This window comes from Apteryx rowi, unplaced genomic scaffold, assembly GCF_003343035.1.
Source record: "Apteryx rowi isolate R43461 unplaced genomic scaffold, aptRow1 scaffold_21, whole genome shotgun sequence".
NCBI classification, from domain to species: Eukaryota; Metazoa; Chordata; class Aves; order Apterygiformes; family Apterygidae; genus Apteryx; species Apteryx rowi.
This window is the reverse complement of record NW_020448419.1, coordinates 2,143,088-2,167,707: the sequence shown is the minus strand read 5'-3', so window position 1 is coordinate 2,167,707 and position 24,620 is coordinate 2,143,088. Positions and strand designations below refer to the sequence as shown.

General features: G+C 36.2%; 1 protein-coding gene across 5 annotated transcripts in view; it reads left to right on the top strand.

Annotated features, from left to right (window-relative positions):
* Window positions 1-24,620, top strand: part of USP34 (ubiquitin specific peptidase 34) — a 141,982-nt gene that overhangs the window by 18,222 nt on the left and 99,140 nt on the right. For 3 of the 5 annotated variants that reach the window (XM_026064130.1, XM_026064129.1, XM_026064132.1), the window contains 4 exons: window positions 4,300-4,350; window positions 4,527-4,676; window positions 10,184-10,251; window positions 18,517-18,709. In XM_026064130.1, coding sequence (XP_025919915.1) covers window positions 4,300-4,350; window positions 4,527-4,676; window positions 10,184-10,251; window positions 18,517-18,709 — 462 coding nt within the window. Of the gene's footprint in view, window positions 1-1,456; window positions 1,664-4,299; window positions 4,351-4,526; window positions 4,677-10,183; window positions 10,252-18,516; window positions 18,710-24,620 lie in introns of those variants that run through there. The other 2 variants (XM_026064131.1, XM_026064134.1) reach the window with 2 other exon arrangements.

Genomic DNA, 24,620 nt, shown 5'->3' with positions numbered 1-24,620 from the left:
AAATGATTTAAAAAAATCTCAGAAATGCCTGCTGGGATGATTTCTTTTTCAGTTGATGTGCAGACATAAAATGATTTGGGCACGAATCTGCAATAGATTGCTATGTTGTGACTGGCTATCGCTCTAGACGGTAGAAGTGATTTGTTGATAATTTGAATTATCGAATACATTTATTCATTAGGTATAGTAAAAAGTGTATAACATTAAGAAGGGAAGCTGGGGAACACTCTTCTGAGATACAGACTAGTGAGAGAAAAGTGTTTTTTACATTTATGCTAGACTTTTATGTTCCCAGGTATCAATTGTAGGGGTTTGCTATCTTGTCTCATAAAGTGCACATTTTTCCTTTTTTTGGGGGTGGGGGTTGTTCACATTTCACAGGTCTCAACATCTATAATTTTTCTCACAATTTGAGATCATCTATATTTAGGAAACCCTGGGGTACTGTTACTGTAAAGTAGTAATGTTAGCTGTTTTAATGTCATAAAACTTTCTACTGCCATGCGTAACTCATTTACTGAGGTTCAAAACCTAGTTTTGGGCTTCAGTCTAGGACACATACTAGCCAGATTGAGACAGATTATTATTCTCAGCAATGGGAGTGCGTTGGTTTTTTTTTTTTTTTTTTTTTTTTTTTTTTTTTTTTTTTTTTTTTTTTTTTTTTTTTAAGATCAGGCTTGGACTCAGTCCTCAAGGAAACATAAAACAAAGCAAAAAACCAAAAACCAAAAAACCAAAAAACAAAAACCTGTTTGGAGTGTGCTGTCTACACCTATAAGCTAAATGCATTCCTGAACAGACCAAATCTGCCAAGAAGTTGTTGAGAGAGACTGAAGTGTAGCTCCCCCACCAACATTTCCTTTGCCCTGGAAAAAGGGAAGTTTTCTGATACGAAATAAACTCTAATTTTCCCTCTTGCTGAGTTCATAAATTGCTCTTCCCAGGTTCTTGAGATGAATTTGCACAATTTTATTGAGTTGTCATGTCCAGCAAGGTTTCACATCTATTTTGTCTAGAACTGTCCAACTAGGCTGTCATTTAAAAATTACAGCTGTAAGGCTTTCACACATTTCTGGTGACAATTAGCAGTCCATATTGCAGTTAGTCTTCGCTCTGCGTACACCTCCAAAACTTTACTTTGTTCTTAATGACAGCAGACGGAAGACAAATCTTGAAGTCTGATCCTCTTATCCAGGTGCTTACCAGAGTCACTCTAGACACTTGACCACCTAATGGAGGGGAAAACATTCTTATTAAAGTAGCAGTTTTTTCCTGTTTTAGGAGATCACAGAATTGGACCAAAAATAACAGCAGAACCAGAGAAAAGGATGTTGCTTGTGTATGACCCTGCTATAGACCTTGAATGTCCTTAAATGATATGGGTTAAGAATGATTTTTGTCCCTTACACATTTTTATGTCTGTGGTGGTTTTCATATGCCTCTTCTAATTTTAAAGTGAGAAGGCGAAGACCATGGAAGCCTGACTGATAGCCAGAAGGGGTGTGTATCCCTGCTAGCAGAAGCTGCCTTGAACCATTGGGTTCAGACAGAAAAGTGAACATGGCCTCGCAGAGGGCAGAAGTGTCATAGAAATATGCTGGATTTGAGGACAGTGAAACTGTATCTGTGAAAGTAAATCAAGCATATGTTACTTACTAGAAAGGTATACCTGAGAGTGGACAAGTATATGGTTGTGACTTAAGTAAAATGAATATGAATCTGTATAAACAGAATGTTTGTCTCAACTTTTCTCATACTCTTTGGAAGCCTAATGAAAGATGTTTTTTTGCTAATTTTGAGATCCCAGAACAGCACAATTGATTGCAGCCAGTTAGAGGACAACCCACCTTAGGACCATAAACACTGAAGAATGAAACTTCTGTTATGATAGTATCTGGAAATGCACAATTTGCTTCTGTTGAAACCTCCCAGCATTTTTAGATGCCCAAAGAGAGATTGTTGTATCCATTTTTGCATCATTAAAATGCACTCAATGAAAACTCTTTATGAATATGTATATTTGAATTTTTGAGAAATTTTCATACTTTGGAATTGGTCCTCTTAAGAGACCTTGCATGCAGGAGACTTTAAAATTGTGCACCCTATTTTTCTTTTCATACTTACTCCATGCAGCCTGTTTAATGTCTAGAACGGACATTTCAGAGGAAAAACAAACTTCTAGAAAACAAAGGACACTTAAAATCCTGTAGAGAAAGGAGCACCGACATATAGTGTGCTCTTGAACTTTGCACTATCCTAAAATTTCTCCAGACAGGAATGAATAATGAATCTTAGGGGAGTTAGCCAACTGCTTAGTAACTCCTTCAAGAACATAAAAGGAAGAGGAAAAGTCAGTTGTTTAGATACCTGTAGTCCCCTGCTTCTTCAGAATGTTGCCATCTCTGGTCCTCCTTTGCAACTGAATCTTTTCTTGGAAGTTGCCCCTAGTTAAGTTCCCCCTCCATGATTGTGTCCATGCCAGACCTCAGCTAGTATGTTTCATCTGAGGGTGGGGATGTTTTTTTGTTTTTTTGTTTTGTTTTTTTTTTTTTGTTTTAATATGCATTTTGAGAATTTTTTTTCCCCCTTAGTCAAGTAGTACAGTAATTGAATATTTTAGGCCATTATACTCATTCTTAAAAATGAATAAATAAAAGTCTTNTTGTTTTAAATATCATATTAGACTCTCAGGATCAATTCTCTTACTTCCTTGGCTGTAAAGTTGATCTTCAGGAATGCTATAAGTCTCCAACTGTTCTGTTGCACATCTGCCAGTACAGAAGTCACATTCCCAGGTTCTCTCTCTCAAATACCACACCTCTAGTAAGCTTTGCAGGACTGATACAACGTAGCTCCATGTGTTTTTGACTTTTATATTCTAAAGACTGTATTTCAGTCAGCAATGAGTCTCTTCTATTCAAGAAAACTGATGAAATTTTGCACGCTGTTTCTGCTGTTTTCATGAGCAGAGCACTGAACGCCTTTTCTTGCTACTGAGAACTTGAAAACATATCACCTACTGGCTTCAAAGCTGATTTAAAAATAACCGTTAGACTATCATGAGTTTAGGCATGGCTTGGAGTTCAACAGGAAAAAAAGAAAAATAAACGCTTAGGTATAATATGAACATATTGAATAATTAAAAATATGTTTATATCACACCCAGCATCTCTTACCTCCACCATCCTGTGGTGTAATATTAAGAAACGTACCACTACAGAGGTATTTGATATAGATTCAGGGAAATTTACTTAAATAAACTATGTGTTTAACTTATATTTGAGTTGTGAATATAAGAACTGGGTGTTTGGCATAGAGAGATGGAAAGGAGAAGAATGTGTGCTTTAACTACCTGCAAGTATCCAGAACAATGTTGTGATTTTACAGTTACGTTTTATGATAGTACGAGTGCCTTTTTGCCCCCAGCCCTATGCAAGATACATCTAGTATGTGTGACTAATTTAATAAAGAAAATCCTGATTTAGACTGCCCAAAAAGTGCATGATGTGAGCATTAAAAAGAAAAAGCTATTTTTCCAAATCATTTTCAATTTAGTACTTTTAGAAAATATATTTCTTGTCACAGCAAATAGCTAACAGATTGACAGGGTGATATGATTTCCTCCCCCCACCCATTTATCCTTTAAAGAGTATTAGGCACTTATTTTATAAGAGGTGTTTTCTTATATGTAAAAGAATGTAGTAGTTGGGGCTGAAGAATTTTAACATCCTGATGGGAATGAGTAATTTGACAGTTTAACTTTCTACGTCACTAAATGTAGGACTGTAGAACGTACTGTCTATTCGGTCATCTGAATTCAGATGTTTGGGTATACTTCTCATCTTTAGGAAAACATTGACATTCAAAAACATCTAGATTCATTCTGTTTTATAATTCCCAGGCTGGTCTGCAGCTAGTGTGCCAGACTTCCACCTCTGTAGTATTTCTGTTGAAAAAATTTGGTATTGGTACATGGTGATCTTGGGGAGGGCAGAAGGGCAGAATGGAAGAATGATCTGCTAATCCTGACTATTGAGAGCGATTGCTGAGATACTATCCTAAGTGTATATTTATGTACTTATAAGTACAGCTTAATAAAGGTGAATTTATGAACTGCAAAAATAAGTTTTGCAGTGTAAAAGTTGAGCAAAACTTGAGCTTCTGGCTTCCTAAAAATCTGTTTTTTTCATATTTCTGTTAGCTGATTGTAATGTCTGTTAATAGTCAGTTGTATTTTGCGCTACAAATGTGTGTTTATTCTTTCTGTTAGCTAATTTTATTCTTTCTCTTTTTGAACAGGATATTTCTGCTCAAGAAAGCAATATATTAGGGGCATTTTGTGATATGAATGTAAGTCACACCTATTTCTATTTTTAAATAGATACACATTTCCTAGAAACTTAAAACAGCCATGTTCACTTCTCTGTATAGATTTGTGTTATATTAATGTGTCTTATTTTGAGTTCCTTATATATCTGAATGGATATAGTATTTCTTTACTGATTTTAATTTTTTTCTTTCTGTAGGATGTAGAAGTACCATTGCACTTGCTTCGTTATGTTTGTCTGTTTTGTGGAAAAAATGGCCTTTCCCTCATGAAGGATTGTTTTGAATATGGAACCCCGGAGACACTGCCATTTCTTATAGCACATGCATTTATTACAGTGGTATCTAATGTAAGTATTGTCTCAAATTATCTAATGTTAAACATAAAAAATTAAAAAATGAAAAGACTGAAGCTTGAAACAATTCCGTAGGACCAGGGAGGGACAAAAAACACTATAACATTTTCCTTGTTAGGAAAATGAGGGTTGCTGGTCCATTGGGACAGCATTTCATCATCCAAACCCTACACATTTCCTGTAGGCACACAACTAACTTTGCAAGTTTAGATTATTTCATTGTTCCTAGACACTGAGATTGTAACAGCCCCAAGGATGTTGTTGTCTGAGGTGATTTTTGTCCCTGAAATTGTGTCATGGATATGTTCTAACCTGCTTCAGGCTATATTAACTTTTTACCTATTTCCTGTGAGGTGCAAAGGAGGAGCCTGTGCTTTTCTTTGCCTCTCGTTTCTTGTGATTTTATATCATATGTATTTGCAGCAGAGAGGGAACTAGCTTTTATTTTCATTTAGTTTTTGAACATATATCCTTCATTTGTCTGTTTTGAAATAATAGTGATTTTTGACTAGCAGAATTGTGAGTTAATTTTAGTGAAGACTTGAAGGAGACTGGTAATGGAAAATAAAACTGGTCTCTGAGTAAGGACATGTAAGAGTTTAGTGTAATGTGAGAAGATGAAGTGATGAGCAGTCTTATGGATGTAAAGGAAAACAATTTATGTTACGCCTTTTGTGAAGTGAGTTTAACATAATTTTGACATTATTTTGTCCTAATATTAAGTACTTAAAATGAGATCCTTGCTTCCACACATCCTTCCTCCTTTCTTGTTGCTGTTACTGACCAGCCAGGATGATGTTCCAGATAAGTACTGAAACACGTTTGTGTAGAAGGAATGGATGATTGAAATAAAGCACCCACTGATGTACCGGTGTCACTTACTCCTGCTTCTTCTAGTATGAGGCTTCTTGACTTGTAGGTCAGAGAGCAAATGAGTAAAGCCAGGGCATGCTCAGTTCTTGTGATCTTAAACAGGAGGACTGCTGCAGGGCCTCTGTACGTTAAACCGTGGAGCTATGTTCTCTTCTGGCCCTATCTGTGTGACCTGATGAGCTTTCTGTCTCTAGCTGTTGTTAGTGCAACCCGCTGGTGTCTTTTGCTCCTGTGTATCAGCTGAGTTGCTCCTATGACATTCTAACCCAATTAAGTTAAAACAAGCTGAGATAGAAAATAATGAGTTAAACTGTTCAAATTAATTTGCATATTTTAAGTGAAATAGGGTATAAACATGTGAGCAGACCAGATGGCATTTGGGTGCGGTGGTATCACAATCAGCTGTGTGAGAGCTGGGGACAGTAATGTCTTCAGTCAGAAGAAAATCTGTGACCCCTCCCAACTTCAGAGCCATGTTCTGGATTTAAGAAATAATGTTAACAGTCTTCATCAAACCGCTTACTGAAAAAGTATGGTCTTGTAGGTTATTCCAGTTTTAGAAGTAAATTTTGGTCATGGAACCAGGCAGCTCCCTGTCACACCAGCATTTTTTTCAGCCAGCGCTCTGACTGCAAATCCCATGTTCTAGGTGTCCTGGGCCAGCCTATGTTTAAACTGCATCTGTCGTCCTTCTCCTTTCTTGAAGTCCATCTTTCTCCACAAGAACTTTCTTTTCCAAATTCTTACAGACATCCCCTAACCCCAAATGTACCTCAGCAAAGTTTCTTTCTCCAAATCAAGCAACTTTGCGGCTATCTTTTGTTCTAGTAGGTAATATGTTTACTTGTGTCTTGCAGCTATTTTAGATGAAAGCTATGGTTAAATCTGTCAGATAAAGTGAAATTCCACCCAACCCATAACCAACAGAAGTACTGTTTCTTCAGCCTTTTCCAGCATTGCATCTTTTACAGTTCAACCACAGTCTTTCCTGTGAACTCTTTCTGGCTTTGCTGGCAAGTCCGTGCAAGTCGGAGAGACGTGAGGAAACCTGTCTTAGAGAAACTCATCTCTTAGATTTTATCTGCAAGTTCACTACAGAAAGTATAAGATCGTGTTTTATGTGTAACATGCTTTATTCATCCACTTCCAGCATTTGGTGTCACTCAGTTTACTTGTCAGTAATGCTTCCGACTTCAAAATACAACATGTGTATTAGTTCTGGGTGAGGCAGCTAATTTTTTTTGATACAATAATTTCACCTTGCTCATATGAAGAAAAACAGATTTCTCTCTCACTCTACAATGGTGCATAAGTTTCTAATGTTGATGTTTCTCTTCCCTGATTCTGTTTATATTCTATCTCTGTATTTACGATTTATATAGTAAATATCAATAACGTAATAATATGTATTTCTGATTGTGTCTGTGAATCAGCTCCAATAAAGCAAAAATGAGCATTCACAATATCTTTTTTATGAACAGAATATTGTTGATCTCAGTAAGAACTCTTCTACTTTGATGTCTTGTTACCGCAGTGTATTTGAGTTTGTGGGATTTGTAGATAATATGAGCTTTATGAGTGACCTTGTTGATCACAGCTCAGTGAACAGCTCTGCAGTGTCAACTGTTACCTGTGTAAAATCAGAACCATAGTATATAACCCTTAAATACATTTTCGCAGCAGCAGCGCCAGCTTTTGAGGATGGCAGTTAACTAGCCATTATTGCAAAGACTCTGAGAAATATGAAAGCTAGGATTTAATTAAAAGTCTGTGAGGAGAATGAGTTTTTTGGTACCACCTTAAGTTTTTCCAAAAAATATTTCTGGGAAGGACTGTAGTATGGAGGGGCCTAATCATCCCTCATTAAACAGTCAGGCTTAGTGGTGAGCTCTGTGAAGGAGAATAGATGAACAAAGCGGGAGACGGTAAACTGAAGTCAAAGAAATCATTTGATAACACCCCAAAACAGTCAGCTTTTAGTAGATAAGGCTGCATAGCTGTGCGGAAAGCGTTTGCTCTGTTTATTCCACAAGGGAAGATGACTGTCTCATTAAGTGTACTCTAACGGTGCATGTAAAAGGGAGAACACCACCACAAATTAGTAAGGTATGCAGGGGAGCTGAGCTGAGCACTGCTGTTTCATTCATATAGAGGACATGGAAAAAATAATTGAAAAGATGTTCCCTTGAAATGTTCTGTCCAGCAAACCTGGTTTGACTAAAAGTCTTTGTCGAACAAGCTTATGTTTGTAACGATAGAGCTAGCAACTGTAATATAATGTAGTTTGCTTCACGCAGGCAGTTGGCTAGTTGGCACTCTTGGTCTTCCTCCAGCTCGTTGCTCTGCAAGATGCTTTCTTAGCAACCTGTATTGTGGTGGGACTGCTCCTTCTTGGGATACTTCTGTGCTATCCTTTCTAGTCAGATTGGTCTTTTAGTCAGTTGGCTTCCTCCTCTCTTCCCACTTTTCGTATTCCATGCTCCTTGCTCTGTCAGACTGCCTGATATTCCGTTGGTCTCCTTAAGGAAGAACTGAAAGAGATGCGGAGAAGGCTGCGACCTCCAGCTTGTTCTGTGGAGGTTTTAGTCCTCACTGAGAAAGCTTCTCATCGCTTCATTCCGTATCATTTCAGGTTGGGGGATGTTGTAGAGGAAGCGTTGCCATCTTCCACAATCGAGATGAATTAATAAAAGTAGTGCTGAGGATTTCCAAATGCTGCTTTAATTTTACTTTATGAAACTTAATAACTTGATTTAAGTTATAAAAGTAAAAACTGTTGTGAGACAAACTGCCTTTTAGAAATGAATTAACTATAGTAAAAAATAATTTAAAAAACTCTGAAGTTTAAGAATAGAAGATACATTAAATACTTAATTTTAAAAGCAGACAGAAGCATTAAAAAGTGTGATGAGAGTTATGAATTTTTTATGTAAACAGTCATTTTGTCTAAATAATTTAGTGGATTTGTATTTGAATTCATGATAAAAATTATATTTTTATTTATGGCATGGGAAATTATCACTTAATTCAGTTTAGAGGATAAAGGGCATATGTAATGCAAGAATCCACATGGATGAAATGGCTTTAAAAGTTTGAATTAATACAGAATAAAAATGACTACACCCCAAAAAATCCATAAAATAAAATTATAAAAACATTTCCTACTTTTGTTGTGTAAGGAAATATATGTGCTTGTTTCATGCTTGCATGTGAAAAAGAGCACATCACTGTGTCAGGATCAAAGTGTCTGAATACAAATAGTACCTTTGTTATCCTTGCAATTCATGTCAAAATGTTATTTAATCCCTGTTTCTAGAACAAGCATCTTCTAGTTGCAATTTCTGTATTTGGCACATTGGTCTTCTTTTTTTTCCTTTTTTTTTTCTTGAGACTGCCAGTAGGATCAGCAGCTTATTCCAAATGTGGCCTTTTTGGCAATGTGAAGATTTGGCAGGTTTCCTTTGCAAAATTGGTTAGTATCATTACTGTGTAATATTAGTTGCATTGTTTAAAAAAAAAAAAATCCCCCCAATTTTTTTTTTTCCCCCAGAATTGACTCAAAAATATTTGACTAATTCCACAAATGTTTAAAATAAATGCTGGAGATACAGTTTTCCTATGGGCTAGTAGTGTTTTCTGCTAGGAAGTGAGAATTTAGAATATTCTGCAAACAGAATTTCCCAAACTCCTGGTGAGAATTTATTCTCTACTCAGAATATATTGCATCAGTTGCAAAGACTAAACTTTCGTGTAAGAACAAGCATGGAGCTGTAGATTGACATGGCAGCTTTGAGTGACTGTTCACACACTTGTGTGTGCACGATTCAAATTATGTTAGTAGTAGTAACAGCTGCTGCTGTTTCATCTTTGCTAGATCCCTTACCTGGCACGTAGTTGTCTTTCTGTAACAGGTTTAACAGGCTCAGCATTTGTTTTTGAAATGCAGATGGAACTTCTAACTTTGCCTGTGTAAGTAGTTTGGTTGGTCCTCTTCTCACAGCAGTGCTAAATAGCTGTTTCAGTTGTTGCTTTTTTTTTTCTGCATACATTTTTTTTTCCAGCATACGTTTCTGCAAAAGTGGTAAAGGCAGTATGGTAAACGCAGGAATGCAAATACAGTAGTAAAAAAACCCCTGCTCTTAATCACTGGTTATAAAATATAATTTTATAGAGTATATAAGGCCTAAAAAGCAAAGCATCAACACAAGTGAAATAATTTTACTTGATTTAGGAGAGCTTCACAAGGAACAGAAAGAATGGAATCATTTTCTTTTAGATTAAAAAAAAAAAAAGCAACAAGGTTGAGGAGCAGTTTTTCCTACTGAAGAAACAAACTACAGAAAGTTCAGAAATGAGACATGTGTGCAGTATGTTATTTATAGTAAATTTCTATTTTCTAGTTGAGTAGAAGAAAAGATGCAACTCTTGTTTAAACAAGTCACAGAAACATTCTTCAGATAATTTTGAAAATCAGACAATTAACAATTTTAAAGATTCACATGAAAAATAAGAAAGCCTTTTTTTAAAGTGGTGTTGCATGTGCAAATGTACTAGCAATATTTCATTTTTATAATTCTCAATAAATGTCATTAATGAAACTTTTATCTATTTATGTTTTTGCATTATAGATCAGAATATGGCTACACATCCCTGCTGTCATGCAGCACATTATACCCTTTAGGACTTATGTTATCAGGTAAATTTTTAATTTAAGAGTTTTTTCTCGTGGGACTTTTGACAGCTCCTATTTATAATTTCGGATGCTATACTTTCGAATTGTTCAAGCTCTGTCTCTATTATTTCAATAAACAGAGTGAAGGTATTGTTCAGAGTTAGTTTGGGGTAGCTCCTTCCATCTACCTGATTTCAGTATAGCAAATCAATCTTGATAATAGCATTTTTAATATGGCATTCAGCCCCTTTTTGACATGTTATATCAGGATCCACTGTAGTACAGTTCGTTTCCTGCATTATCTTCATAAAGTTGCAGAAAATTTGCAATGAGATTGTGTGAGTAGAAGAGCAATTTGTAATCATTGAAATTTCATACACTGAGTTTCACTGAGTTTTAACACCACTTCACATTTTGAAGTTCTTATTTCCAGCTGGCAGGAACTGAAGTGTGATCAGAAGTCTACTCACACTTTTATGTATCTAATTATATCCAGTCCCAATGATTTTCTTTTTATCAAGCTGCCTATCATGAAAAATGCTTTAAAATTAAAGTGTTTATAAATATATTTATTTATACAAATAATTTATTTTTATTGGTTTTCTTCAGACAATATTAAAATCCAGCGAGTAGATGATGAAATTGTCCTGTGTATGTGTATTTGCCCTGCCATGTGGGGCAGTGGAGAGGTGTCTCTGCTGATTCTCCTTGTGAGGTCCCAACTTTAAACTTTCTTGTTCCAGACTCCCTAAAAGGCCACTGCTCTTGCATCAGCCCATGGGCCCACAAATCCTCCAAGGGTCTGGGTCTCCTATAACTGTGCTGTTAGAAATGCGCTTATAATAGTCATAGCTTACTTCTGTGATATCAATAAATGTGTCTTTATGGATTATATTATGTTAACAATACTGGTATAAAATCACACTCTTAAAAAAAATCATATTGGCAACAAAAAAGTACCCAAAATGGTGAGGATCAGAACTACATTTCATGTTTAAAAAATGTTCTGTTTTTTAATTACAAAGAATTTCGATGATATAAAAATTAAGTATTGCTTCACTATCAACGTATCTTGCTATGAAATGGTCTCTAGCAAAATGATATCAGCAGACAAAAGAGTATTCCCATCTTTTATTAAACTATACCAGTCTTGAGCTGACAGTCCTGCTGTACTTACTCCTTCATTATTGATGGGTTATCTTTGAAATCTAATTAAGGCAATTATTAATCATGAAGCAGTCTAGGAAACGATCATGGAAATATAGAGGTTCTTTAAGCGCTTGTCCCCATACATATTCTGCTGGTGGTTGTTTGTGTACCTGGGAATTTGTTCATGAGCCTTACTTATCTTCTTGCAGTGTATGGAAAATATAGAGAGCATTGAAGGATCAGCAAATAGAGCTAGGCTGGTGCAAAGGAACTTGAGTGAGACAGAAGAACATGGGCTGCAGCCTTAGCTGTTGATCTTTCTTTGTTTGTCCTCCTATTTAGTGCTTAGTTCTTAAAGTTTTTTTATTTTATAACTGTAGATAACATCAGTGTGACATGAATAAATAGATTGTTTCCCTGTTTTCTCTTCATCTCTTCCTCACTATTTTACCCATAGAAATGCTTGCATCTGATTTAAAATGTAGTTTGTCAGCAGCTTCTTGCTATAAATGATGGCCTCAATGTCTGTTAGTTTATAGAATACACTTATGTCTGTCAGAAAGGTAACATTGATATAGGGTTTCCCTATGGAAGACATCAAAAGTTTAGAGAATGAATGGGATATTTACCCTATTTTCATTTTCTACAACTGAGTCTTGATAGGAGGTCTAGGATTTCTCAACATTACGGAACAGAAGTCCAAAGCTTTGTTCATGAAGATGCACTTATGGAGTGGGACATGAACCTTAGAGGTCATATAACAAAATAATATACAATGTTATACCTTTACATGGGACAGAAGTTCACTCAGATGATTTTTCAGTAAAAGGTGACTTTTGACATATGCAGCTACCCCCATGTAGTTGTCAAGCTTATAGGTCTCTTTTTAACTCCCTGGGCCTCTAGGTCTTCCCCTGCTGTCTACTGTCATATCTGAAAGCAAATACTAATCCTGGGCACAGCAGCACAGCACCTTCAAAACAAATCATGCAGTAACTACTGCTACTGTGCAAAGTAATAGAAGGGTCTTGGAGAGCAGTTTAGTTGGTGTGAGCTCTCGGGGCTCTGACTGCCTGCCATCACCTCAGGATGGGCCTCCTGTATGCTCTGGACCCCGATGTGAGCCTCCTCCTAGAGCCGATGACCACTGGGACAGCAGTGCTGCAGCTGCACTGGAGCAAGGGGACTGTCTGGCCCATAAAGGGGTTGTAGCCCACAGCATCTGAAAAAGACTGGTAGTGGCTAAGACCTTAATAATACTTGTTCTGTCAAATACAGATTCATTCAAAGCCCTTGTGTTGGTTGCAAGCAGCCTGTTGCCAGCATTTTCAAAATCCCTGGCCTAGAAGTAGTTTACCATGCACACCCAGATGTTTCTCTTCACCGATTTCTGCCATGACTATGTAGTTGACCATGGCCGTATGATAGATGCCTTCACAGAATGTCTAATCTAAAGGATACAAATCCAAGTTGTTGCTCATGCAGATTTCTTGCAAGAACCGCAGTTTTGCAACGCTGATCAACATGATGAGCAGAGAGACAGATCACCTGCTTGGCATCCTAGCAGCATCTTTATCAGATGAGATTAACCTTTATGTTCCTATTCTGCGTTATCTCTACTAGGAATGGATGAAATGAATAGCAAAATGTGTATTCTTCTAGAGGAGATTCATTTCTAGTTGGTTATATGCACACATCACTTTCTAATAATGACCACTTTTAGACTTTGCAAAGATCAGGGACTCACTGCTGCCATTATCGCTCCTACTAAAAAAAGATAATAAATATTATTTTCTGCCTGAGGAATGGAGCGCTAGTGTTCATGTTCTGCCTCTGAAACCCCTACATTGTTCAGTAGTTTACGAAAGAGTTAAAGAATATAAATTAAAAATGGCACCTATCGATAAGGAAGGAAAGTGTTTTTGACCTCCTTAAAAGGCAACTTTATTGATCTAAGAACTTAAAATTCTGCATATCAAATGGCAAAATTCTCACGATGAAATCATTGTTTATTCATGATTAAAAAAATGATGAAATTTATTGACAAAGTGACTCAAGAATAAGGTACAGTTCTTTGCAATTATAGATGAAGGCAAGTTGTTGATGATGTCTTTCTTATAAAAGACATTGGTTCCAGCTGATTTCACCTCAAGATCAGAGATGCAAGATGCTCTGCATGGTTCCAGATTTTGAATGCCTCAAAAGAGCTGTAGCTATAAACTGTGGTGGGGATTTGCCTTTTGAAGACAACATTTTTTTCAGTGGCAACATTGTTATCGAAAGGCTCATGGATAGTTTTGTTCTTCAGAAATAAAAAGGCTAGCAATGAAGTCCATTTTTTTATGAGACGTAAGAGAGAAAACTATATGCCTGGTATTTTAAGTGTCTCCATAAACCACGAAAAAGTGTTGGATGGTATGAAAGCAAAGACCGAAAATTCCTGTCTTTTACATCACAAGTTGGTACCATCTACTAAACGTTCATTCTGGTGAAATCTGAGAGCTGTGTGTGGAAATACTGCTGTTTAATATGATATTTAGTTCTAACCCTTTCTCCTCTTCTCCATTATTCTCTCTCCCTCTTCAAGGACTGATCTTGAGAGATTGTTTTATGAAGGATTTGTGTCTCTGCCCCAAATAGGGAGAGGCAGAACCTTCTCTGCTCAAATATATTGAGAGGAAACTGCACGTGGCAGCTGATCCTGCATTAGGCTTTTAGTTTCAGAACAAGGCACAAGCGTAGCAGAGGCTGTAGGCACAGAGGAAGTGGAACCGCCAGACAGCGCTGCTGGTACACAGCGCTTCCTGTGGAATACAGGGAGAAGGGGCATCGGAAGGAATTCGGGTTACTCTTCTGCTTAAAAATAGCTTTCTTAAAAAATTAAGTTTAATAGGACTGCCCAAGACCTTTCCTTGCTGCTAAGTGTCATGAAAAACTCTAGTAATAAGCCTAAAGTTTTCAATTACGCAAAATATTTCACTCGTCCAAATACCTGAAGATTTATGCCACAGGTCCAAAGAATAGGAAAGTCGGGAGACAATAGCCGGGCGCTCAAGTGAGTTCTTCATTTCACTGAGGAGCACTGACTCATTCTGCTTGATATCTTTTTTGCAGCTGTGGTCCAAAAAGAGTCGTATTATGGGAAAAAAGATTATTTCACAGCTGACTACCCAAAGTCCTGAAGCATGAGATGTGATTTTAAGCATTATGCTAACATAAAACAGGATGTTTTAAGCTGGACACTCTCCATTCCCCCTAAAAGCAAATTTAAATACTGTTTCAGTCGACTAAAACTGAATTTTTAAAATTAGTGTATATATTTTAATGGTTTGAGTATATATAATACATATTTAGCAATTTTTGTAAGTGTGTCAGGCTGACAGGACAGCTCCTATACATATATAGACTGTCCTTTATTTATATGTGTAAAAGAGGTATGTTTGTTTCCAGAAGTCTCATTTAGGCAACGATGTCTGATTTCCTGGATCGTACAGGTCCTGAAGCATCATTCATATATTGCTTTGAGACTTAAGGCTCAGCAGAAGCAAAGACAAAAATTTAGGAATTAAAAAAAAAAAAAAGACTGAGGACAAAATAGCTGCTATCATTAAGCCATTGTATGAATCAGTCCCATATTCACATTTATTTACTGTACCCCTTTCTGATCATTTCATCTCACAGAGGTTATAACAGAACTGGCTAGATGATGGGATGGGTGACCAAGAAGGGAAAAGATAAAGAATGATACTGATATGAGGGGAGAGAAGATCTAGGATTTCTTTTGAGAGATGACAGTTATACGAATGATACGAAGAGAACAGGGAATGATTATTCAGTTTTTCAAGAAACAATAAATAGAGTACATGCAATACAGTCATCAGGCAGCAGATTTAAAAGAAATGAAAGGAGATTTTTTTTCATGCAAATGTAATTTTGAAAGTAACTGGCACAGGTTATTGAGAAGGCCAGAAGTATAAATGGAAAGAGAGAAATAAATTCATAGTAGTAGATAGGTTCATCAGGTTTATTATATGTGGGATAAAACCTTCATCCACTTTTAGACAGATGATTTGGGGCTAAATAGACCTTTTTGCCTTGCTCCAGTACCACTGTTCTTATGCAAGGCAATGCAGCAAATTCAGAACTACTCAGTGCAAGGAAAGATGTGTGTTAGTTGCCAATGCTATCTAAAGATTTCATTTTTGTTAAAAAATAAAGTTTTACTGGTAAAAGCATAAAATGGACCCAGTATACTGATACAGAGGTGTTCAGGGCACTTTATCTTTCCACAATCAAAATAAGGCTTTGCCTCGTCTGCAAATTTTTGTAGCTTTAATTCTGGCAGTAAAGATACACGATCCTGATTTATGACTGACATACTAGTGCCTGTAAATTTTCTCATGTAGATTCTGTCACGCTCACAGAAACACAAGCGTGGCATCTTCCTCATGTACATTGTGCCTAGCTCTTAGAATAACCCAGTTATGCTAAAAGATCTTAGTTAAAATACGGCTTAACTGGCTAAATGTGCCCTTTTCTCTGTAGCTTTCTGAAGGGCCTTAGCAAAACGAATTATATTGTCAAAGTACTTTTGTTGCTGTGCAACTGCATCTGCACTGGAGTTTCAGTTTTAAAAAATTTTTTTTAAAAAACTGTCTCTTAATGATAATATAATAAAACATGACACAGGTGTGGTGCAAGCTTGGACTAAATGTAGTAATTGCACTGAAAGGACTTAACAAATGTTGTTGTGGAGCAAATTTTATGAATAAAAGTAGGTTTATACTGGTACAGTTGCATTACAATCAAAAAGTTTTTGTATTGTGTGGATTAGTATAGTTATTTCACCAAACTTTCTAGAGTAAACAAGATTTCAGGTGAAATGCAATTTCACCTGAATTTCCTGTCACTGAACTCCAGCAAAGCCACAAAAGCGCCCTTCTTCCTGTACATGTAGAGCTGTGTCTATTTTTGTCTCTCTTGCACACAAGCACTCTACATCTGTCATATATAGACATATGCAGAATGAGAAAATTCATAGATTGAGAAAATTCATACAGTTTCTTTTAACGTCTTTAAGACCTGTAGGAATCGTTCACAAAACAATCAAGTATGACTCGATGAGCACGATGAACATTGAAGAGGTTTGGGAACCAGGGCTGAATACAGTTTGCATATAAAAATAGAGAGATGAAAACTAGTCAAGGATGCTGGTAATTATACTGAGATGATTACGTTTTGTAGCATGGACCAATGATTTTTTTCATTAGAATGTAACTCCTCTCACCTATCTCTGGATTAGAGATAGGTTACTGGGTCTGATTTGCTGCTGGACTTTTTCAAATGAGTTTTCCCTTCTTGTTAACTGCTTGCTTTTTTTTTTTTAATAAAAGTCATAGCAGAAAAGCATTACTTTCTTACCATTATCTGGTTGCTGGTGCTCCGTATGAGGAGACCAATTTCACATTTAATAACTGTGAAGGATCTGGTTACTTGGGCCCTGGCTGGTCCTTCTCTGGTCCTTCTGCTCTCTGTCTGCGCTTGCTATCACAAATCTGCTGTCGCTGTGATTACTTGCGCTGAAGTCTCTTTGCTTTGTTTGACAACGTTAAGTGTTACTGAAGTGTGTTTACTTTACGGCCTCCGTGCAGGAACTGTGAAAAAGGGCCTCAATCTAAATAAGAGCAAGGGCCTGTATTTTTATTTTTTTTCAATTTACTAATGTGTATATGATATAAATGCAAAGGCATGGTGGTGTATAAATGTACCTAAGTGTAGTTTAATGTCCTCTGTGGTTTTTAATAGATGAAAGCATGTATTTGGCCAGTCTTGCAACGACAGATCCAGATTTAGGCTGTCAAACAAATGGATTTTTAACGCATTTCTGTGTAGTTAAATCTAGTTCAGATGTAGTCAAAACTTCAAAACACTGAATTACACAGAAAAAAAATTAATTATGGTAACGTTGTGTATACCTTTCACGTACAATTTTTATCTGCTTCAAAATAAACTCAGGAAAGCTTATTTCTAAACATTATTACGCTTTGAATTTAGAAGAAACTCAACTGTGTCAGTGTTTTATATGTGAACTTTACAGGCGTTTCAGCATTGATTTTCTTAGTATAGATTGATTTAGCAGTTGTTTAAGTAAGTCTGAAGTTGCGCTAGCTTCTGTAGGTTAGTGTCCATAAATGATTATTTCTTCTGCCTCCCATGTGCAGAGAAGACCTGCATTGCAATTCATTGTGCAGGATGGCATGACCCCTTATTTAAGATCTCTGCATTGGAAGGAATGTAACTATTTAAGATTCTTTATCATTTTTGGTTTCTCTATGAGATTTGTAGGATCCTTGGTAGTGGTTATGGTGCATCTTTAAAGATTGTAATAATTGTCACTAGAAGAAACAACTATGCGTTCCTCTACTAACCTGTTAGGAAAGTGGTAATGTGGCACAGCGAGTGCCTTAGTACAAGCAAAGATCACATACGATTATGGCAGAAGAAATGTGCATGTGTCACATTTACGCTAATTGGATCAGAACCAGGTTGCACAGTTATATATTTTTTTTCTATGCTGTAGCGGAGGCTGCAAACAGGGGCATATTCATCTGCCGAGGATTCTCACTGCACTGGGGCACCTGCCAGAGCGCTGTCTGTGGTCCGTTTATATTGTTTCCAGAAATTCAGCGCTAAAATATTTTAACGTTGGGTGAATTGTGACCCTTGGGTTTTGTGAGGAGTTTGAATGGAACAGTAAACGGCCGTGATGCAGCCCTCCAGAGAGGGCACCTTCCCATGAAACGCGTATGAGGCCCAGGCTCCCAGCTTGCATTTCCGCAGAACCGCAGGGGTTTCATGTGTCGTTTTGTGGAAATCTTTTTCTGGTCAAAGACATCTGAAGAGGTTTAGTATCATGTCTACTTGTAGAATTTTAAGTATTCTACATAATTCTGTTGTTCCTTAATGGGTTTTTTATTGTTATCAGCTCTTGATATATTATCGATAGTGATAATTTAAATACTCTTATGGCTGTTGAAAATTTATATTTGCTATACTCAAGATGGTGATCCAGGAGACAGTTTTATGTATCTTCTAGTCTGAATCATACCTTCTTTTTCTTCCATTTGTAATTTATTCTAGGTATTTATGTAAACTGTCAGACCAGGAGTTGCGGCAGAGTGCAGCCCGGAACATGGCAGATTTAATGTGGAGCACAGTTAAAGAACCGTTGGATACAGCCTTGTGTTTTGATAAAGAAAGTCTCGATCTGGCATTTAAGTACTTTATGTCTCCAACGCTAACAATGAGATTGGCTGGACTGAGTCAAATAACAGTAAGAACTTTTTAAAATCTAAATAATATGTAGAAGAAATGTTTCCTTTTGTGTTTTGCAAGTTACTGTTTTGTTGTTTGGGCTTTTTTTAATGTGTGGAAAGCAGCAGAATCCTCTTACAAGTGATCTTAGGAAGTTATAATCACGTTTATGAACGTAGAGTTCATTGAGGGAGATGACCAAGAGCTACTTTTTGCAGCAGATGGAATTGCAACGCAATCTACCCTACCAAATGAAACCATATCATAACCATGTTTTGTGACAGCCATGTTGAAAGTAGGTCCCCCTACAAGGCTATATTTGTTGTTTACAAAGGCTTGCGAGCTGTTTTGATTTTTGCCTTTACAGTGTCTTGACTCTTACTGCAATTAGCTGCTTCTTTGTGTTGTACATACCCCTTTTTCCTGTTTGTTTAGTATAGTTTCTGTCTCAAGGGACAGCATTTCTGCATCAGTTAGCAGAAGACTGAAGTGAATAGGTAAATGTATTTAGCATCAAACAGAAAGAGATTNTCTCTTTCCCATGGAAATACTCCATATTGCACCAGTCAGGATACTTCGTGCATGCTCTGTCTGTCATTGTTTCCTACGTATGTATTTATAGTCATATAGAGATAGTTGTACAGAAGGTCAAAAGTGAATTTTTTTTTATTAATCTGTGCCTTTTTAATTTTACATTTAGTCTGATACTGTATTTAAGATTTGGTCAACCTTTATAGGTCGTATTGTCACGTTTGTCTTCATGCACAACATGGTGAAGAGCAACAAACTGTACTAGAATGAATCAAAATATTCTTCTTAAGATATGTATTATTTTCTGAACACTTTTAGCATTCCCCGTTCTAACCGAATAAATAGTGTTGCTCAGTGACTCTGTTAGCCACTGAGCGTCAGTAAATACAAGACAAGTTTACTTAAATGTTGGTTCTCCCTCTATTTGTCTTACATATAGAAATAATTACAATTATTTTAATAAATGGTAATTTAAAATCATCTGTAAGTATTTCCAGTCAGATTATTGGTGTTTTTTAACCAAAGAAAATACTTAATTTTCACAGATGTGTGACCTACTAAACTTAAAAATAAAAATTGTTTAAACAACAACCACTCAGTGTAAATCAAATGCTGTTTTAAGGGTAACTGCATTTATTAGACATGAAAATATTGGCCATTCAGTTTTGCATTTATATGAATGAAAACATAATGCAGTTTGTCCAGTTGGGGTTCTAAAGCAAGTTAAAGAGAAATTTAATTTTTGGAAGAAATAGTGACAGCATGAATTTGTTTCTGTATATATAATTTTTATATAAAAGTGATTTATATGACTACGTAAAGGTGTGTGTGTGTGTATATATATATATATATATATAATACTCAGTGCCTGAATTCAAATTTTCAGTCATATCTAATTAGTGCAAAGTGAATGTTCAGAGTTCTTTTTGCATAATAAGAAATCTTCAGAGAGTTGGTGAAGTCTTAGGTAGAAATATTTTTCATCAACATGTGCTTATTATTTTTACAGTTATAGATATCGTATCTGGCAGATATATTTTAAAATATGGCAATTAATTGGGCATATGAGTAGTTTCATTTTTTTTCTTCTGCACAGTTTTTGAAAACATAATTTTTGGTATCATTGATTTTAAAGTAGATTTCCAATGTTTGCATAATTCTGATCACATTAGATTTTTATTCCTATAAGTGCTTTCTTTCAATTTTGTACAGTTCTTCTTTGACTGCTAATGTATGGCGTTTGCTTATCTTTAAGAAATTCTTCAAATAAGAATGCATCGTGTGTTTATTTTTCATGCATATAGCTCATTTAAAGAGTGTAAAATTATATAATTTTAAGTAGTTATAACATGTTTTGACCTTTTATGATTAGTAAATGTTACTGTAAAAGTGAGATTTTCATAGCAGACATGTATTACCAAAAGTAAAATTTCACAGGTACTTTAGATTAAAGAAAATGGGCTTTGACTTGCAAAACTGAAATATTGTTTGTTGATAATTTATCAAGTCTATTTTAAATAAGTAGTACCAAAACCTGCTCTGGAACTCTGAGACGATTCATTCTTCATTTTTTTTATTCAAATCATAAGAAGTTTTCTCTTTTTGGTTCGATTTTTTAAAATCTTAAAATCTCTTTGGGAACATCTTTTGCTTTGCCTCCTTTGACTTTTGAGTTTGAGAAGTGTTTTGTTTTATTTAGTTCCATATGTCTTGCCTGGAATGATTTCAATTGCCAGGTTTGTGCAATTTTGAGTATGAAATTGGAACCAAAATTTACAGAAGTTTTGACCGTCTATTTATTGACATTTTCTGTCCTCTTTGCAAACAAAGGTCTGTAGAGACCTTCTGCGTTACAGATGTACCTTAATGGCTACCTTTCTTGAGTTTCTTTTTTCCTGTGCATGTCTTTGATGGCTAGAGTTTGTCCAAGTAATTTCCTTGAGGTGTTCTTCCCAGTGAACACAATTTCAGCTTCCTGCTTTGTATTTAAGACTTTAGAACTAAGGTATCTGCAACTGCAAATTGTTTTCCTTTCCTGGACTTTCATTTGCCAAAAGCTGAGCATTTAGCCTTGAAACAATTCTTCACTTTATTTTCCAAATAGATGTGAAGATTCAAAGGAAACTTTTAGCCAAATTTTATGCTAATTATAAAAAAACAGTGTGAACTTTGCAAAATACACTTTATTTCAAAGAGAAAATTCTTCTGAAAACTAATATGGAAAGTTGACTCAGATACAGATTTTTAATTTTACTCACAAGATCAAAACTAAAAGAGATTGTTCAAATAACTTTTCTGGCACGACTAACTGCTCCCCTTGCAAGATAAGGATACTTTTGTTCTCATTGAGGAGATGCAAATCTTTGACCAAAGACATCAGTGAATCTGAACAGATGTATGTCTTCTAACAAGGAGGTGTTGGTTTGTGTCTGCCAAAAGATTTTTTTTTCTGTCTGACAGGTAACATGACCAGTCCTAAAATTAAACCTTTCAGTTTCATGGGACCTCTTGAGACTCGCAGAATACATGCTGCATGGCATACAGGGATTATATTTGCTTGCCACCAAGTTTAGACTTGCCTCTTCTGAAGAGCAGTGTACAAATAATGTGTCATATCATCTGACTAAAGTTCTTTCTTACAAAACAAGGTTGAAGACAGACACATGTAAGTTAATTTTAGCAAAGGGGAAGCTTGAGTGGTTGAATATGAAGTTGGAAATAGCTACAGAAAACAACAGCAAAATGTAAAATGAGATACACCTGAAGCTTTTTTTTTGTTGTTGTTACCTTGTTTCTCTTTGATTTCATCTCTCAGTTGTCAGTCCGAATTGTTCAGCTACAAAATACCCTCTTCTTGCTGTACTGTTACTTCACAAATAGGTCTCCTGTCCTTTTCCTGCCCTGCTAGTTATAGAGAAACCTAAATGTTGTGTGAAAATGAGTATTCGTAACTGATCTGAGCATCCTTCATCTTCCAGTCTTTCAACCCCTTGTTACCTGATTCTGTGCATTAGTGCAAATGCAAACATAACATTGGCAGGTTTTTCCTGAACAAGCTCAGGGGGAGACTTGACCTGTGCATAGTTCTTCTCTGTGCATCGGTTTCCCTTGATGCCTGCCTCTGGAGACCAAGGTAGCGAGGGAGACTCTTTGGGTTCTCGGCTTGGGTGCATGGTGTATCTTTGCTGAACGCTTCATACCTTTGCTGTACTTTTTAACTAATGCATTCTTGCTGCATTAGTCGAGTTCTCTTTCGTTTCTTATAACGTTTCATATATCATAAAAAAGTCTGTTATTCCCTCTGACATTTCATGGCGACCAAACATGAGGTGGAAAAAAAAATGTCAGGGGGTGAGTGAAAAAACAGCAGGGCGTTATGCAGCGCTGTCCCACGGGTGCTTTGTGCTACGCTGTTGCGTTGCAGAAGGCTGTAGCTGAAATTGTTACAAAAAATACAGAATTGAAAATTCAAATATAAAACAGAAGACTCTTTGTCAGTATTCCTTTAGATCAGGATTTTGTTTGGGAAATTTGGATCACCATGTGATCATGGATTGAAAATTGGTAATAATAATAGTTCAATACTCTGTCAGTCTTTGATGCCTTTCAAAGTATTTTCTGATAAGGGGAAAAAGAGTCTCCAGAAATACCGGTGACCTTTCCCTTCTTTCTTTATTTGACTCAATTCCAGTTGGTCATGGTAATTGCTTCATGAAGGTTGGTTCGTGTATTTTTTTCATTCCTGAATGCATTTAATTTGAAAATATCTATTAATAACTGTGTCATCAGGCTCTCATGTCTCACTCATTTTAAACCATATTTTCAATTTTGTTCTTCCAAAGCGTTTTTCCCTAAAAATTCTTAAGATTAGACATGAATAAATGTTTTTGTACAAACTGAAGGAGGTTAGCTGTCACCTGCGTTACAGAATACATGTACCTGGCTTGTTTCAACAGAGAAAAGAATAAATAACTATTTTGAGGAAGTTACGCAAGAAGTTTAATTTGAATTTCAAAAATTTGCATTGTTACGTCTTTAATTTTTCTTGAAAACCCGATGACAAATCAGTTTTATTGCGTAATTTCAAGTATTTTAAAAATATCGGGTACACGTAAAGAGCTGAGCACAGAGTCTGGGTACGTGGAAAGCTGGTGATGCTGCAGGAAAGGGAGCTGGGCTGGAGCTTTTAGTCGCTTGAAATTTGTAACTTGTAGGTACGATTCCTTAGGCTTGCAAGTGCAGAAGAAAACAGGTTACTGGAGCACATGGTGGCAAGTTGTGTCGTGCAGCCATACAGCTGTTTCATGGTCTTTTTTGAGACTGTGTCTCTGGAGAAAGGACACATAGTAATTCTTTTCTAATACTGAAGAAATTCCAAATGTTCAAAGACACGTAATGAATTTCAACAAAACACACTTGTGAAATTTGTGCGCACAGCTTTCATTTTAAACTTTCAGTACCGAGAGTTTCCCCCCTCCTCCACCATACACCTCGGGCACTGAAAGGGTCCATGTTTCCGACGCTGCCTTGCCCTAGGCTTCACATGATAACAGTCTCTGACTTTTAAAGACAGCTTTGCTTTTTTATTAATGAAACAAACTCCCTGAACAATTCTGGCCTAAATTAGTTGACTGTATTTGAGTTAACAGCAGTAGGAGATTGAAATAATTGACAGTGAGTTGACAAGGGGGTGTTTCTCCTACTACTATTTTAAGACGCTTGGGGTTCTGAAGCAAGGAATTCATACACCTGCGCGGTAGAAAAACAGGTTTTATTCCTGCAAATACCTGTAAGGTAATGCAATAAAAAAAAAAAACACCTCAACTATGACGTTCTAAATTTTGAACTTCCAAGTATATTAACAAGGCATTTTGGCAATCTGAACAAAATTCCAATTTAATATAAAAATCCCCTAAATTTTTGGTGTGTGAATATGGTTACAGACTTTAAGGCTGAAGATGTTATGTAAACCTGGGACGATTAGTCTAGAAAAGAGAGGTAATATTTACAAATGCTTTTTTTGGGGGTGGTGGGGGAGGAAGATTCCCTCTGAAGACTTGAATTTAACAGTTCAGATACCTCTCAAGGCTTCATTTTATTAAAAAAAATGTAACTTTCATTCTCCAGTTTTGTAGACTTTAAATGTTGATAATGTGATTAATGAAATCTTTGCTGTTTTAGTGAGCGTTCTGATAATGGGGAAACTCATCTGAAAACATTAGTTTCCATATGTTTCACTTCTCAGGAAAATCTGTGAGGAAAGCTACTGGTAGATGCCTTGCTTTGATTTTGGGAGTGGGTAGCGTCTCCTAATGTCATTTGATGGGTTTAGTGAAAGAAAGGTTGATAAATAAATTAAACTGATCCCACTTACCTACTAGGATGCTTGTTATTTAAAT